The sequence below is a fragment of the Chroicocephalus ridibundus genome, chromosome 2, assembly GCF_963924245.1.
Source record: "Chroicocephalus ridibundus chromosome 2, bChrRid1.1, whole genome shotgun sequence".
Classification (NCBI taxonomy): Eukaryota; Metazoa; Chordata; class Aves; order Charadriiformes; family Laridae; genus Chroicocephalus; species Chroicocephalus ridibundus.
The window spans coordinates 21,893,634-21,912,218 of record NC_086285.1 but is presented as its reverse complement, the minus strand read 5'-3'; the positions used below and the strand labels follow the sequence as shown (position 1 = coordinate 21,912,218).

At 37.7% G+C, this 18,585-nt stretch overlaps 1 protein-coding gene across 1 annotated transcript in view; it reads left to right on the top strand.

The window, feature by feature from the left end:
- Positions 1 to 18,021, top strand: part of MALRD1 (MAM and LDL receptor class A domain containing 1) — a 263,637-nt gene extending 245,616 nt beyond the window's left edge. The window contains exons 37-41 of the mRNA XM_063323881.1: positions 5,175 to 5,251; positions 5,342 to 5,432; positions 15,494 to 15,569; positions 17,034 to 17,090; positions 17,817 to 18,021. Of these exons, the coding sequence (XP_063179951.1) occupies positions 5,175 to 5,251; positions 5,342 to 5,432; positions 15,494 to 15,569; positions 17,034 to 17,090; positions 17,817 to 17,939 (424 nt within the window). The 3' untranslated portion in view covers positions 17,940 to 18,021. The remainder of the gene's footprint in view (positions 1 to 5,174; positions 5,252 to 5,341; positions 5,433 to 15,493; positions 15,570 to 17,033; positions 17,091 to 17,816) is intronic.
- Positions 18,022 to 18,585: the final 564 nt, after the last annotated feature.

Here is an 18,585-nt window from a genome sequence, read left to right as displayed (position 1 = left end):
TTTCGTTCTGAGTGAAATGAGCCATAACGCCAGGCACAGGATGCAGCAACACAGGCAATGCTAAGTTCATTCCTCTGCATTACCAATATCTATATTAGGAAATAATGAGTTGGAAATCCTAGAAGCAAATTTGGAGGTTTAACGTTCTCTCCTCCAGGGTGACTCTCCCATAAGAACTTGCTAATAGCAGAAGACATTTTGTCAGGCAGGATAGATTAGGATGTGATGACTGGGATAGAAGTATTCAAGCGCTATTTCGTCTGTCTCTCTCTCTTGCTCCTCCTGTTTCAACTATGAGGAGCTTCCTATCTGAATGGATTGCAATGGCTATCTCTGTATTTCAGATAAGCTTAAGACTCATGTAAAATGTGCTGCTGCTAATTAGTCAAGATGTAATTAGTCCAAGGAAATTAATTGTACATAAATAATGTGGAATTTCAGCTTCATGGCTCGAGAGATAAATTCAGAGCCTTTTCAGAGTTGTCTGTCTTAAAAATAAAATAGCAGAAAAGGATTATTAAGGAAGCTCTTCAAAATTCCCATTACCCTACTAATGAAGATTTAACACATTGCCCAGAAGACATGGTTGATCTGCACTCCGTAAGGTCCTTCCACCACATCAGCATTTGCGTATCCCCAGCTGCTCTCATCAGAGAGGAAGCTAATAGTGACTTTGAGGAAGCAAGTTATCTGCCTCCCAACTGAAAGTAAAGCCCTGTAAGTACCATCCGTGCACAGCAGTGGGTAGGTAATTAAGAGTGTTCTCCTTCATTAACTGGACTTCAAGTGAGCCATCTCCTGGGTGCATACCACAGGCTGCTCTGACCTACCTGGAGCTGTTAGAGTAATTAAAGTTCACTTCAGGTTTGTATGTGTCAAGGACTGCACAGTAGAAAGGTGAAGTTTGACTTCATTTTCTATAAAGCTGCCTGATATTATTACTGTTACTCAATGATACAGATTTCAAGTAACAGCCAAAGGCCCAGTTCTGGGGGTCGAGACTCTATAATTGTGATTGCAAAAGCACAGGAATATGTATTCTGTGCCCTCAGGACAAACACCTAAGGAAATCTCTTCCATGTCCTCAAAAACACTATGAACTAATACTGCGCTTGGCTTGGATTTTGCTTTTTGCACCTTTTTTTCCTGATAGTTTTTTTTTTTATTCCTTGATGAGAAGGGGGAGGCTTCCGTTCTTTTACCAACCACCCAGACCTACATGCATCGGACAGAAAGTAAAGTCTACACGAAATGTCACTAGATGAGAATAACACCATTTCAACAGCTACCTCACACAGTTGCAAAGGACAGCACAGGCAGAAGGCTGCAGAGTCAGACTCAGAGAAGTGGGTACATCTGTCTCATTCCTTCAGGACAATGGGTTCTGTGGTTTGTTGTATAAGTTTTGCTTAGCTTCCAAAATAGTTTGATTGGTTGGTTATGGCCTGCAATGGTTTCTGGATTTTGTTTAATATGAAATGATATGTAGTGGTATAGCATTTTCAGCCCTGTAAAATAATCTCAATCTTCTGCATTTCTTATCATAACCTCCTACTATCTTATAGAAGACGAAGCCCAAAATATTTATTTGTTTCGAAAATATCCCTCAGCTTTTCAATGAAGTGAAATAACTGGAGTAACTTCTTTAGAATTATTTATATTTTATTTTAAATTTATGGTCTAGAACTGTTATCTTCTCTAATCTGAGTTATTGGCAGATATTGGTGCCATTAAAAATATCATTTTATTCTCCCCCCTCAAGTTAGACAGTGTTTTCTCCACCACAGCTATCACTGTAGTCAGATGGAGTTTCTACAGAGCACAGATATAAAAGGATCAAAATCTTGTACGACATCTATAAAACAAGATTGTTTTGGATATTTAAGACAAGTTCCCCTCTGTTCTGTGCACAGAGATGCTTGGCCTCAGTAAAAGCCAGAGGCAGTGCTTGTATCAGCTGAGAGCCAAAGATATTAATGAACAATTTTCCCATGTTTTTCTTGTAGCATCACTGAAAGTTACAGGCTTCTCAGCTAACTGTAGCTCTTATGTTCTCTTCGGTTGTTTGGTTTTTGTTTGTTTGTTTTGTTTTATGGGTTTTTTCCTTGAGAAGATGGCATTTTGTAAGTAAGGAACAGCCGAACTTTAGGAAGAGTTGAATGAATCTCCAAATTATAACCCAGATTTCTCTGATAGTCTTATATCTCACCTCAGTGGCAGGGATGATTGCTAAATTCCCCTGCCAAAAATAAAAATGAACAAATAAATAAACGTGTGAAGACACAAATGGGAGTTCTTAACCAACTGATACACTCTTCAAGTTTTTTGTTGTTTAGCACTGCTTTTCCATCCTGGTCTTTCAGGATGACCTATGTTGTCTTTACTGTCTCTATTTTTTTTGCCTTGACTCCTCCTTCTCCCTATAAACAGTCCCCATGCTTTATTCTTTACAATATTTTTCCCACGTATTTGGTTTTGAATTTGTCCTAGAGCACTTGCCAAGTTTCAGAGATACTATCTCTGCTCCACCTTAACCCGTTTTTACCCAATATTTTTTATAAGCAATTGCAGTATTATAAGGTGACACTTTTGGTAACAACTTAGTTATGTAACTAGGTTGTGGTAGTGATTTTCCAAAAGTGGAAAATCACTTCACTAGCCAAAATTACACATGTTGATAGTCTGACGTCAGATTCCTAAGTGGTATGTGTCATGTAACGTAAAACAATACTGTTGGGATTCAGAGATTTGAAGGGGAATAAATGGCCAACCTAAGGTAGGTAGTGGTTGATTATAAAACCTGTATGAATGTATAGGAAGATAAACTAGGTATTTATATGACTAAAAGGTGCTTAACTTTTTTTATTCAGAATTCAAACACAGATAGCATGAGTATGTGGAAATAGTTCATCGATAAATGGAAACATAGCATATGAAAATATATTTAGTTACTACTGGGTAGTAGGATTTTCCCATACTCTTACCAGGACACACACCTGCTTTATAAGAACTACCTCTTCGCTGCTCTGAGGTGAGCCGTGCCCCGGTGGCTCCAGAGCAGCAGATGGCCCCTCTCCTGCCTTGTCTGAGCAGTGCTTGTGCACAGCTGCAAATCTGGTTTCTCATTCTTTCTTTTACAGTCAAATAAGTTCTGCAGTGACAAGAATGAGGGCAATTTTGGTCAAAAGCATATCTAGCTCAACAGAAAATCTGGCAAGTGGGGAGAAAGGAAATTATACAATCGAGAGCAATCAGACAATGATTTTGATGGGTGATTACCATCAGATTGCAATGTTTCCACATGGATCCGCAGGGCTTGGTATGAGCCCAACTGCAATTTGACATTCGTATAAAATCATCAGTCCACATAAAAGAACAGCTTATGAATGACATGATTTTTTGTAGTATGCTGAAGAAGAAGGACTGGAGGGACCAGGTATTTTCAGTCACTGAATTTACTGGGTCTCCAGCTCAGCCACAGGTGTCAGCCAAAATTATGCCACGTTTTCTTTAAAATGAGAATATCAGAATATGCTACTGGCTCCAGTCTCTAAAGCTGAGATTCATTAGTATATCAATTACTAACCTTGAACAAGGTAACCCTTTAACAAGAGAAAACTCAGGTCTGTGGGGTGAGATGGATTAAATAAATCGTTCTCTGCCCGCTATGTCTGAAAAGGGCTGGTACTTTCCTCCCAGCGTGTTCTCTGCCTGCTCTTTTTCAATGGTCCCCAGAGTTGCAACAAATCTCGCATCAGCCTCTTTTGGTCTTTAGTGAAGTCATCTTCCTCCTGTCATGTCTGAGATTGGGATATAGATCTGCTTTCCGACATGCCCTGATCCTTTCAGGATTCTCCTAAATTTCACTGAGACTGCAGACAGAGGCTTGCTGCTCCTATCATCCTACCCTTCCTCTCCCTACATCCACCACACTCATTTTCTGGGAAAATGAAATACTCCTTTCCCTCCGGAGTGCCTCAGTTAACTCAGTGTGCAACTACTAGGATGAGGCACGTAGGCAACACCATGTGCTAAAGCATGACAACCAACACGAAGCTCTCTCGCACATGTTCAAATAATATAGCCTTAATATAAAGATTTAATTGCGGATATGTGAGATCTCATATTATACAATTAAGGGCAGGAGAGGAAACCACAATTACAAAATAGATATTACTTTATAAAAAATTGGAATATGAAAAAAATGTTGGTGTTGCAGCAAAAAGCAATTCAATATACAGCCCTCCCCCCACACACAATAGTTTGTGAAACTCTAAAGAGAGAAATTATGAGAGGTGAAACTAATTTCCTATTCATGCGACATTAGTAGGACTGAAACTGGATTACTACCATCGCTTCTTTCCGATGCTTCTCTTTAAAAGAAAAGTTGAAAATTTATGAAGCTCATAAACCACCAGCCGTGCAGATAATTGAAAAGTTGGGAGAAGTCATTCCGGTGTGACACTCAGGGTTGGGTTCAACTCATCAAGTGGGGCGCCTGAAATTCAGGTGTCAACACATAGCTATGCCTCTATCAGTCCTTTACAATAGTCATCGTTTAGGGTTTCTAAATGTAAAACATCCAAGCTTGTGTCAGATTGTTTGTATTTTGCTTCCTTCATACCAAGACTGGATTTGAACCAAATGGCAAATTTAGAATAATTTGACATGGCTGCAGTTGTTAGCTCAAATGTAGTGCTTTGGTTTTGAAGAAGCATTTGTTGAAGGGGTATCATTTTTAAAAGAAAATAGAAAAACAAGAGAGAGGCAGATTAGGTGGGGAGAGAAAAATATCTTTCTTAATTCTAATTATGTATCTTTCTCCACGTTAGGGTCCCAGATCCTCAGTTCAGAAATGTATTTAACCCTCACATGGGGGATAACAGGGAAATTATTCAAATTTATTTTGCTGTGAGAGAACAACATGAAGGCAACGTGGACAAGGCAGCCAATTCTAATCTTTGAACTTTTTTTTCTTTTTTTTTTGGTTAGGGTTTTTTTTTGTGGGTATTTCTCATTTACATTTCATTCTACTTTGATGCTGATCTTTGTGATTCCTGGGTGAGCTTTAGTCACTGGCAAAAGTGCTCAGAAGGATCTGCATTTCTTGTGTGCTTGTCACTGTTTATGACCCTTGCTTCTCTCTTTTTCAAAAATCGTTGTTTTATTCACAGATGTGAAAAAGAATGGAAAGGAAACCGTTGCCATATAAGTGCTAAGCCTCTTCAGCCTCCAAGGCTCCTTCAAAATGGTGGGTCTGTAAAAAGAAAGAAATGTCTTTCAATTCATTCTTTGAGTGTTTCCTTTTACTTATTTCTGTCTGATTGCTCTGATTTTGCAGATATTTGGATTGGGTTGGGCATCGGTTTCTTGCTGATTAAGATTACAGCTGCTGCCTTGTATTTCCTTTCGAAGAAGAAAGTGCCAGAAGCGTAAGTGAAACTTTTATTTTGTGTGAAGCAGACACGAATGTGGCACAAAGCAATGGCTAACTGCCCAGTCTCTTTGGTTTCAACTTTTAAATAACCCCACAGAGTTTGCCTTCATATGCAACTCTAAGCATAAAACCTAGCTTTGCAACAAAAGCTGACCTTGCTGGACCCCAGTCCGGAAACAATGAGTTACAGCTTGACTGCTTAAAATGTTGTGAATGCAACATTGCATGATTATTCCTAAATTATAAAATTCACCATTTATCCTTAACAGCAGTAGCCCTGATTTTATTACATGAGAGTGAAATGTGAAAAATAGAAGGTATTTATATTTTCTCGAAACCTCCGAGGCCAATTTAGTTTCTTAGAGGCAGATTCAAAGCTATTCCTGAAGCTACTGTGTACCACATGCACCTGGGGGAACATTTTTGCCCTAACTATTTCAATATTTACACAGATATAACTTTCCCTGTGATAATTGGATGGAACAAAAGCCGGGGGGAGGTCTGTTTTAAAATATTAAGGGTTTTCATAAAAAAAGCTTTAATAGACTGGAAAAAATGCAAGCTATGGGATTGCAGAATTACACAACCTTTTTACAACTCATAGGGTTTGCCCCCTCTCCTTTAGTTATTGCAGACATGCTCACGATCTGACTTTCTGTTTTAATGTTTTATCAGTCGTCTTAATCAGTGGTTCTTTAGACACGTCTCACCTATGTCACCTTATCTGTTCCTTCTACCCACTTCCCCCACTACTTCGTCTCACACCCACTATCCAATACTGCCGTCTTGCACTAGGATCACCCCAGTACAGACCTCTTGGCTTGCGGTACAAGGACCTGTGGTGAACGAGTGCTCTAGATGGTTTTTTTATTTTTCAAAATCTGTATTTCTTCCATCCAGTACTATGCTTGCTATTAGTACTGTGCAGATAGCAACTAAATAATCTTCTGACATGCTACAGCATGCAGTGCATTCTCAGTAAAGGAAAAAAAAATCAGGAAAATTGGTGTTGCTTTATTTCAAAATTTATTTCAAGTGTTTTGAATAACAGTGCTAGTAGTACTAGAGATGTCTCTCCATCCAGTTATTAGATTTCAGAGTTTTTTAAGATATGCCTTAGACTGACAGTTCATTATTTCACAGATATATTTCCTAGCCCATCTTGTCATCCCTCTGATAATCTCTGCTTTCTCTCTCCTCCTGAATTTAAGATAAAAAAAAAATAAAATTGCTGTTTCTTATTTCCCTCTAACACTCATATTTCTTCTCTGTCCATTTTGACTTATTCTGCTAGATCCTTCTCTGTCAGCAAGTACCTACCACTCTCCCTTCCTCCCTTCCAGCAATTCGTGTTGTGCATTGCCTTGTCCATTTTCATGTTGTTAGTTTTCCCTCACCCTTCATTTTCTTCTCCAGAATTCATCTTCAAAGCTGTCTCTTTTCCTTTAAACTTGTGCTTTGCTATAGACCTTGCTCTCTTTGGGGATGTTGTTATCTCCCAAACTATCCACTAAACTGTGCAGACTCCTGTCCTGACGTTATTGCTACTGAGATATCTCCAGACACTGCATGCTACCCCTCACAGGTAGAGCTGTCTATGGCCACAGAAGAAAAATGTTGAAACAGGAACATTTAGTGGTTGTGCTACTGTTAATTGAGTGCGTAGCTTCACCTACTTTCTTTATGTCCGCTTCCTCTTCTGTGAAGTGGAAATAATAGCATTTCCTTATCTTACTTCACAGGGGCTTTAACTTAATTCATTCACATTTATACGACCTGCTAAGGTACACATATGGAAAGGAACCTCAGAAGTGAAAGATTAGTTATATTCTAAGAGCTGCTTGATTATTTTTTTTTGTAATTTCAGTTAAATTTTTGCAAAACCAAAAGTCTAATGCTTTTCTCGAAACATTTTTGATGGTGTTTTAATCAGAAATTATTGGTTTTTCTTACGCTACTTCTCCTGCGCTAAACTCTCTAAACACTCCTTTTTACCTTTTTCTTTCATAAATGGCTGCTTAAGGGTTACTGCACTGCTACCCACTTCTCTTCTACCCACATATCTGTATTCAAGGAATATTTTTTCCTTTCTGTAATTATACATGCTAAAAAAATTAGAGTCTTTTCTTGTGCATGAAAAGGTACCTCGTTGCAATATGATGCCAAACACTTAAGTGTTGTATTAGGTGCATAATAAAACAGGGATGAACGAGGATCTTCTTACTATGGCACTAAGAAAATACTACAGCCCTGACATGAAGAAAATCAGAGCTGTGGAACAGAGGGTTAGATAGTTTACACAGCAAAGCTCATTCTGGTCTTGATTGTTTCCACTGGAGCTGCCAAAAGGATGATTTATGATGATGGAAATTTTTGTGGTTCCAAGTTTCGGCTATTAGGAACTGACTAAGATTGTCATATCACTTTGCCCATGGTACAGCACAAAAGTTTTTGTTTTCATTTTTTTTAACCACAGTTGACTTAACATGTAAGTTAAAATGCATTTTATAGGCATCTTATCAAGAAATAATCTAGCTAATAAATGGCAATTTAATTGAAATTGGGAAATTGTGAAAACAACGAAATCTGAAACTTTGAATTTGAGAAGATAAGCTCATCCAGGCAGTTTGTCTCTCCCTCTTCAACTACCTAGTGCCTAGCAGGATTTGATATACAAAAATCACAGCTGGAAACTTAGTAGTAAATTAAGGCAAGTTATTCCTTAATTGCTTAATAAGTAATCAGAAGTGACTAGTCAAAATGCAGACAATGTTATCATACTGAAGTTTGGATCTTTAAGATAAGGCTTTAGAATAAGAAGTGACTTGTGTTTGCATAAGTTGTAAAATGTACAATGTGACAGCACCACACAGAGGCATGAGATTTTACTCCTGGTTTTTTTAAGAGGATTTGATGAACTGGAGGAATTTAACTGTGCACATGAATTATACTTTCCTACAATTCATTTTCACTTCAAAGGCTTGTGTCCATTTTTAGCCTTCCTGGGTCATGTGGTTTTCTTAAAGTCACGAGGCAATAGAAGCACTCTAGAAGTGCCTGCTTGGCTATTCTTTCACAGGGAAGCTTTCACACACTTGAGCCTGTATTTACTACCTTTTGATAAGTTCTCTTGCTGGCTATTTTTTAATAATTTCTATTAGTGTCTCCTTTTTCATTACTGGTATAGAACCACACATGTAGGCATTGGCAGATGGTCCTCCAGAGGTACATTAACAGTTGTAGGTGCTAGCTCCCAGGACATTTTCAAATGGAGTGCAGGTCCATCTATGCCTCAATGGAAATAGCACAGGAATGTGTACAAGAGCTGGAGGAGACGTTTGAGAGTCCAACAGAACTAATCTTTTCACCAGAAAACCAGGTAGCAAGCAGTAGGGTAGGCTGATGACCCCTTAGACAATCACTGGCTAAGACGTTGTCACTAAGAGTGGGGAGAATCCAAGCGTTACATTGGTCCCCCTTTTTCTTCACTGGAAAGATTGATAGTGCCTTAATCCCTCCTTTCAACCCAGAAAGAATGCCCTGCTTCCCCTTTGCTCTCTCCTTCTTCTTCTTCTTCTTCCTTAGCAAGAATTTAATCTCTCATCCGCAGGCTTTAAACCCTTCAGTGCCTGAGTGGAAGTTACTGGAAGTCATCATGTAAGTTTATTTCCTAATAGACAAAAGCAGCCCACCACATGGCTTGGCAGCAATGTATTTCATTACCACCATGGCATTCAGATATGCAAGCTACTTCCCAGCTCCCAGCTGGGGATATGTGAAACTTTTGTACAGAAACACCAAATCAGAGGAATCTTATGGGTTTCTCACATTCCTGTTCATGCTCCAGAGATGACGTTTTCTAGTCCAGAAGGGAAAGCTGCCAGTTACTCCACCCCTTCAGTGACATCTGCCCTTATTGACCAAATAGAAGCAAAGCTTCATTTTAGCTTCCATTTTATTGCAGCTGCCTTTTCATGCTTCATTTTACTTTAAAAAGTGAGAATCAAACACTTTCCATGCAGCTAAGCTACCTTCTTTGCTGTTGCCTCCAAAGCAGTCAATGTCCCTGGACCCTTTCATCTTGTTTCTTTCCTATTCTTGATCTGCACCATCAGCTGCGATGATAATGTACCACAGCTGTCATCAATCCTGTCAGTCATAATAAACACCAAACATTAGATTTTCCAAAGCCTATCAATAATGTATCTTGCCACACAGGCAACAGAGTGAAAAACTGAGGTGCTCTGAAAAAATATTTTAAAATGATAGAAAACAGGACCAACACAGGCCATTTTTCATCCTGCCGCAGGACAGACTCAATTGTATCACTTCTGGGTTTGCACTTAAATACCTCTAGCTGCATTAATTTGATGACATCCTCTGTCAATCTTGGTACCCTAGGTAGAAAGAAAGTTTGCTGTTAGAAAGTTGTTTTCTAACTGCTAATATATCTGTTTGCAATTTAAGTTCATTCCTATTCACCATGGACAAGAATAGACCATTCCATTCCCCCTTGCAAAAGGCTTTTATGTACTTGAAGGCAGTTGTCATGCCTCCTTACAGGCTGCTTTCTTTAGGCTAAACAAGCTCAGTGGTGTTTCTTTCAGCCTTTCTTCATGGTTAAGGTTTTCTTACAATTATGATGATTCCCAGTGGCTGTTGCCAGGACTTTCTCCAATTAGACCATACCCTTCTGGAGGTCTGATGTTGGGGAATAGAAAGCGTATTCCAGGCGAGGCTCTCCAAGTTGATCTGAAGGACTGCCAGAGGTTGTTGTTGGCTATGCCTCTGTTCCTGTATCCCAAAGTGATAAACAGAATGACAATAGAATGACAGTTATTGAAGCGTTTTCAGCTTGTGAACTGGAATGGCGACAGATACTGTTCTTGTGGAATGAGAGAAAAATGTGCAGTTTTATGAGAAAAAGAAAAACAAAACTAGGAAGCAGCAGCCATAACTGCTGTTTGGGAGTTCTTTTATTAGTCTAATCCTGATATCCAAAACCATTCCTTCTTCTGTGGAATATTTTTTTTCTGAAGGATAAAACCCAATGCTACAGTCAGAAGTCTTCAGTTTTTCTGAAATGTACATCTCACAACCACCACACATAGGAAAGGTTGCAAAGAAACAAGAGGTGACATGCTGAAAGAGAGGAACAAATCTCTCGGTCCATACCCTTCAAGATCCAAGATGGAAGATGCAAAGGATTAATTTTTAGGAAAAAAAAACAACATTAAGTTTCCTAAAGTGACTCAAAAGGTACAAAGTGCAGATGTAGGAAGCCCAGACAGCATATTAACAGCCCAATTAAGCATCCAGGTGACTTGTAGATGATTCTAAATGCAGCTTCTGGTAGTCTGCCCTCCTTGCATCACGCTTCCCATTTCTTTTGTGGGATGTACAAAATATAGCCTACTTCTGCAAACCTAAATTTAGTTCAAAAGGTTTTATAAATGCTTTGTAAATTGATGTCTTGAGTTATAGATTTTGTTTAGAACAGAAGCTTTAGAACATCTATAAAGAATTCTTTTAAGGGATTATTTTAATTACTAGCTTAATTGTAACTGAATCTTTGGCCCACTAGGATTTTGTCACTGTTGTTATGGACCTGATGATAAACATTCTTCTAGTACGGTATTTCCTACAAATTTGTGTGCTGTCAAAAAGAAATATTTGATTTTTCATTGAAAGGTACATTGAAAAGTAGAAAATTCTGAGCTGTTGCATCCAAACAAATGAAATCTAGATACTTTAATTTTCCACTAAAAAGCACGATTTTACTCAGCAGTCCCTTTATACACTTGCAGGTATTCTGTGTCACGTTCAACTTTCTCCCATCCCGGTGAAGTTGTAGTGGAGAAACCTATGACAAGGCAGTAGTTTTTGCTACTAAAGAATGCAGATGAGTTTAGCAAAGCTATGACCCATGTGAACTCATCCCAAGATAATTAATTCTCTCCGTTCCTACTGTGGTATTTCTGGTTCTGTTAGAAAACCCAGTTCTCTCTGAGCTGCCCTACCCACATGCTTGAGTCTAGTTTTTTCTTTTTCTTTTTCTTTTTCTTTTTCTTTTTCTTTTTCTTTTTCTTTTTCTTTTTCTTTTTCTTTTTCTTTTTCTTTTTCTTTTTCTTTTTCTTTTTTTCCTAAACCATCCTATGCTTGGCGTTTTTAACCCTAATTATTCCCTGCTTGATACAGTTTTCTGAACTTGGCATTTATGGGTTCTCTTCATAAATGGGATATATAAACATTTCACATTGATTAATTATTCTGGACTGTAATTTCTGTGAGTCATGAGTTACCCTTGCTCTTACCGTACAGAGGTAACACATACATAACTTTCTTCACATCATGAGACCTTGTGGCAGGCATATTGCTCTTGACTCTAGCAATAAGCTATCATTTTCTATCAGGGCAATGTTTCACTTTTGTCAAGTAACAGCAAGCACTGCAAGAATGAGCTTAACTCAAGTCACTCCAGTACATTTAGTTAAACTGCCTGATCAAGCAGTTTAAAATTAGGGTATAAACTGATGACCAGATGGCAACACTCACCCCACTGACTAATACTGCACTTTTATGTTTTCCTTAGCAGTATCTATTTGGTGACAGAGTACTGGAGTTGGCATACCGTTGCTTTGGTCTAGTAAGGAAAACTTCATATTCGTAATTAACTAAAGATCTAATGTGTTGAGTTTACTTCTAGGGATTTATGCACAACATGTAAAGTAATGTGAATATATCATCTCAGTTCCCAAGCACAGACTTCTTTAGGCAGTTACTGCCTCATCCAGCTGATGGATTATAGCACTAGAGTAAACATACGATTAAATTTTCACTTGTATATTTTTGAGGTCTTTTAAGTCATTCAAAAATATTTCAGAAATTGTTAAGGATAATTATTGGTATCCCTTAGAAAGAATTGTTTGCTACATTCACAACCAGGGTATAACCATACATATGTTTGTATAAATACATTCTTACACAGGATATATAGAGTCATCGAATAATAGAATCTTCACGGTTGGAAAGGACCTTTGAGATCATCGAGTCCAACCATACACACACACACACACACACAAAAAAAAAAACAAACCAAAAAACAACAACCTACAATCTCTGCCCTTCAGAGCATGCCCTGAAGTGCCACATCTAGACGTTTCTTAAATACGTCCTGGGATGGTGACTCAACAACCTCCCTGGGCAGGCTGTTCCAGTGCCTGACCACTCGTTCAGTAAAGTAATTCTTCCTAATATCTAATCTAAACCTCCCCTGCCACAACTTCAGACCATTTCCTCTGGTCCTGTCATTATTCACCTGGGAGAAGAGGCCAGCACCCACCTCTCTACAACACCCTTCCAGGTAGTTGTAGAGGGCAATGAGGTCTCCCCTCAGCGTCCTCTTCTATGTGCATATATGTGTAACATATATGTTGCATGTGAGGTAATATATGCAAGGAGACTTCCAAAGCCCCGCTTTGGCAAAAAGGTTCCTAAGAACAGGACAGAACTTCAGAAAGACTTTTCTTCACTTAAATCTGGGGTGCATAAATTCAAACCGTGCCCATATTTTGGGCCACAAAATTCACATGGTCCCTAAAATTAGGTGCCCAACTACATAAGCTCTGTCATGATTCAGACCTAGAGTGGAGGGGCACTTGAAATCTGATGGTCAACCTGAGCAAAACTCAAATTTCATGCTTGAGAAAACTTCACACACATAGACAGGACCAATTTCAGCACTAAACATGGCAACCACAGACATGCTATTGAAGAACTCAGCCATCGCTCTTTTTGGTGACCACAGTTTGGCGCAGTATCCTGCCAGTTAGTTATCCTCCTTGCAGAGGAAGCTGGAGATCTGTGTTCAGTGTCCTTCCTGCCTGCAGGACAGACCTGTGTACTCAGCATATTCTTGCCCATAAATACGCAATATATATGTCTTACACAAATTTCTTAAGTTCAATGGGGGAGTAGGGGATGAAAGAGTCAGACCCATCCCTTATAATTTCCTATTGGCACATTAAAGGTGGTTCCCACTGTGAATTGTGTGACTTGCTTTGCCTTTTAGAAGTGTCTCCACTGACTGTAAGCAGAATTGATGTGCTTAATTCCATGTCATGCTGTTAGGCCATACAGTTGGTTTGTGATGTCTAAATGAGACACCAAAATTAAGGCATGCAGATCTGGCCCTTTGGGCACTAGTTTAGAAGCAGAGCCAAGTTCCTTGAAAACTTCTTATCTGAGTTTTCTTCTGGCCTCGGGCTTTGTTAACCATGATGTGAATTTAGAGTAAAAAATCAATCCTGTGTACATTTTGTGGACTTTATTCAGGAGGATTAGTATGCAAATATACACTTAGCAGGCATACAAATAACCTAATATATTATAGCTTCACTAAACTAACTAAAAGCATCAGAATATCATGATTTATTACAGTTAAGATTAAGATCAAATGAACAAATCAACAGGTTCAAATATTCAGCTCTCCACATTGCTGTGTCAGGTAATCAAACTGAATTATGAGACTAGCATTAGGAATAATTACTTTCCGGCAGTCTTGTAAAAGATTTTAAAGAGACATGTCTGCTTTAGTCTAAAACCCAAACTTAGGTTCTTGCACTGATTTAACTCATAAGGTGAAATATTTCTGTAGACTACTTGTGTCTTCTTCCTAAGCATCCATTCTTGTTTTAGTTCTTTGCAAAAGAAATCATGCCGTGTGTCTCTCCTGTGGCTCTCGCTGAGATACAACAGCTTCCCTTCCCAACAGCTCCATCGGCCACGTCTCCATGACTGCTCTTGTCCCCTCAGTCCTGCCTGCTACAGGACCGCTGAGCCAGTCTATCAGTTCCAAGGGAGACAATGCTTAAACCGTCTGTAGGAGCAGCTTTGGAATAGAAGCACTTTTTAAGACAAGAAAATTTATCTCTCAATCATTGAGATTGAGTATTAGCTTTAGGGAACTTTTTATTTTAGAATACTGTACAAACACAGCTTTCTATGTAGACAAAAGCATGTATATGTTCTTATTCATAAAAGCATTAGTGAAAAAAGACCAAGTAAATGCATCTCTTCAAAAGCAAAGATTAAAAAAAAAGAAAGTGTGCTCCTGCTTCATTCTTCAGTAATTTTAACTAATGCAGCTGTTTCTTTTTATATGGCATTGGAACAGTTTTGATGATTTCAAGCTTTGTGGAATATTAGCAACCAGTCATCTGTATGGGAAAAAAATGTAGACATAGGCAAAAAGTTCCATTCCCAAATATCCTTTGCTTTTGAAGAATTAATGGGATTAACTGCATAGCTCATAAGTGCTTCCAAAAAAAGGAATACGTGAAGGCCTCTGTCAGGAAACTATATCTTTAAACTTTTAGCTGAGGTAGTGGACATGAGACCCCATAATTAGTACAATTTGTCCTATTCATCTGTTATAAATTGCTTAACGCATTGTGTTCGTTCATGAAACCTTTGCATTCTGATGACTTCAGTGATTCTTTAAATATTTCTGACTTTGTAGCAAAAGGTATGGGGAGCTTCTATATCTGTAAAAATAATTCTGATGATTTGGACCTACAATGCAAGTTATTTCTTAACTCATTGGAAAAAAAAGAGTTCTTATATGAACCAAATAACTAAAGTGTTTGTGAACTAAGAGCCTAAGACTATGTTAATTACTCAATTGTTAGTGTGATAGTAACAAAACACAGAAAGAACATCACATGCCAACACATTATAGAAATGCAACTTTTTAGTTAATATCAAATTTTATCTAATGTATGGCACTGTATCTGCTTTTTATGAATACCAAATAGCTTTATGCATATCCAAAAGCACATATATTTTTAGCAGCAACAAATGAAAAATTATTATTTTAACCTACACATGACTTAAACAGAACATTGGTTTCATTTCATTCTTTTAAGTAGAGCTCAGTTGGAAATATATTTAGCCATCTATATTTTTTGACTCAAGCCTTCTCAACCTGAAACTGGTTCTTTGACAACCTGTGTGATATTGTGGATGGTTTTGTTGTTGTTTGCTTGACTTTTCAAGGAAACTGGAGGAAACCGCTAATGCTTCATTTGCCAACCCATTGTATGAAGACCTTAGTTCATCTGCAAAAGTAAAGGTAAGTAATAACAACCGTTTCTATACATTGAGAAAAATGTAAGGCTGTAGTCCTCAACTAAATTGTCCATTAAAAAAAAAAGATGAAATATTCAGCCAGACTTATAGAAGAAAAAGCTCACTGAGACTTCTCTCCTTTTCTTCTGGAAAAAAAAGCCAAAGCAAACACCCAACAACAAAAAAGCATCGCCAACAACAAAACCACAAAATGCATGATTCAGCACCCAAGTTGCCTTTGCACTCTGACTTAACTTTAATGAAATAGTTTATAAAACTTCTGAATACCTTAAATGTGCATTACTATTCCCATCACTGTAAAATTCACCTTCACATTAAACGAACAGTTGGTCACACATTTCCCTAATACCATTTGTTGATCATAATTAAGAGACTGGTAGAGTAACAAAGAAGTTTGCGAATAAAATATATATTTTATAAAAGTGAATATATTGCAACAGAAGGTTTAAAGCCAAGATCTAATTATCAAATTAAAGTGGTAGCTAAAATTTATGTTTTACATTTAACAAGAGCTATATGATTGACTTAAAATGCAGCTATCTCTGCTATTTGATTTATCATCAAAAATAATATAGACAAAGGACCTTGGAGCTAAAAGGAGTGAAGAAAATGTTTAAAACATCCTCCCTGCCCTCATTTTGATGCTAGCCTTATTAGCATTGAAAGAACTAGGCTTGGTTTGAAATAGAAAACAAAACTTCCTTGTCCTTTCCACAGTCAGTAATATAAGGTTCCATTGCAGCTTTGAATAGGATTAACTATGACATGCCATTTACTTTCTATAAAAGGTTCCTTACACCTGATTTTAGAGACATTAGATCAAATTAATTCACTTACAGGTTGGGGTTTGTGAGAGCTCCAAGTTGGAAACATTCCCATCACAATCATGTCCAATTTATCAGGACATTTTTATTTCAGTTAAAATAGATTCCTGACAGGCTTCATTTAATAGCAAGTTGGAAAACAGAAGCATAGTGTCAGGAGAGACGTTTTCATAGAAGACAGCCCCAGGCACTGCGATTGAAGTCCAGTGCTGTACCAGATTTTCCTCTATTCTCTTCAAGATCACAAATACATGTTTTCACTAATTCTTCCTTTAAAAGGGGAAACAAGTTATGAGTTTTCTCTGAATCTGATGAGCCTTAAATCTGAATGGTGTATTGCTAGTCAAAAGATATGGTAAAACACGACAACAGCTCTTATCTCCAGCTGAATACCCACAAGTTACGCACTTGCGAGTGTCTCTAAGTTTCATAAAGAAAGAACAATTCTCCCCGGACCTTTCTGAACACCCGAAACCATGTGGGCCTAGTGCTGCCTATGATATTGCCTCATAGCTTTGGGTCCACAGAGTGTGTTACTCAGACAGCCACATGGAAGGGTGTTTTCGGAATATTATTTACGGCTCGCTAAATATATTCTGAAGCAGTTTTCTTTCTTTTTATAGTCTCCTGGGTATGCCACCTCACCCGCTCTTCAAATCAGTGTTTCTCCATGGCAAGAGGTATGTAATAACACATTTCTCTTCTAAAGTAGGATATGCATTGAGCTATTCAATAAAATTCATTTGCAGAGGAAAGGGGAAAAAAGTCACTTAAAGTCAATGGTGTATTGCTACTCCTAATGTTAGCACCTCTGGAAATCTGAGAAAGATGACCAGGGTTGTACTGGCTGTCAAGGACTTCGTAATAGCAATTTCATTAATGTTGCTTACCATAGCTACTTGTTACACCATACAGTAGTTCAACACTTTCCAGTAAGGCAGATGCTGAAGAAAATATTTAGGACTACAGAAGTCCTTAGCTGAAGAGTTCATATTATCTCTTTTCTCATACATTCCTTATTCAAGAAAATTAGAACTGGTCATCTAAATTACAATGCCATGTACCACAATTAGCGACCCACTGCAATTACACTTCTATGCACAGATTCTCCCAAAATAATGCAATATGTGTGTTAGAGCAAGAGCTCTGGAAACAAGTAAAACAAAGGTGGGAATGGATGCAGAAGAATGTCAAATGGCTTGATCAGGTGTATGTGGTGGAAAACAGTTTTACTGGAGCTATGATAATTTTTATCAGCTGAAAATCTGGTCTAAAAAGTTTAGAGATTTTATAGTTTTCTTTTACCTTAACATCACGTGTTACTTCTGTAATGAATTTATAGCCATTCACATGTCCACTCTAACAAATGAATTGAATGACTTGGTTTGCAAATTTCATTCTTTTAGTATCCGTTTAATGAAGATGTGAATGCTACTTCTTTTCCAAATCCTCTCTATGGTGAAGCATCCGAAGACACGAAGAAATTATGCAGTTCCTTGCAAGCAGATGTAAAACAGGATCAATATTAATTGTAACTCTTTGCCTGAAGATTTGTTCTAAAATCCGAAAGTATGCCACGACATTGTAGCATTTGCAATATGAATGAATAACTCTTCACAGAATAACTCTTTCATTAAAATAATGATGTTCAGAAAATAACTTTGTATTAAAAATTGAATTCATACATAAGTAAAACATATATATAGAATATATATAGTCTTCTAGTCCTCTGTCATTTCTGTTAGTGCAGAAAGAGATTGGTAACTATGCCTATGAGTACATTTTACATTTGTACAGTCCAAATTTCAGTATGTTAATAAAATGTTTAATCAAATCCAGATTCTTGGGGTTTGGGAATCATAATTTTATGTCTATTATTTGAGAAATGATGACTTAAATATTTCTGTAATTTTGTGTTAGAAAGGGATTTTAAATGGTTATTTTAGTGTTCCAAGGGGCAGAAGCAATAGAAAAATCTGTATAATTAGAAACATATAGAGCTAAATCAAAGATGGTCATGAATCATAGATTTGCATATCAGCCCAGCATGTGATTCATCAATGTGACATAGTGGTATGTACACTTACTTTTAAAAAAATATGTTTATTATTAATCTTGATAGCCATATCTGACCAAATTCCCTTCTGGTCAGCCCTACAGTGCTTACCACAATGC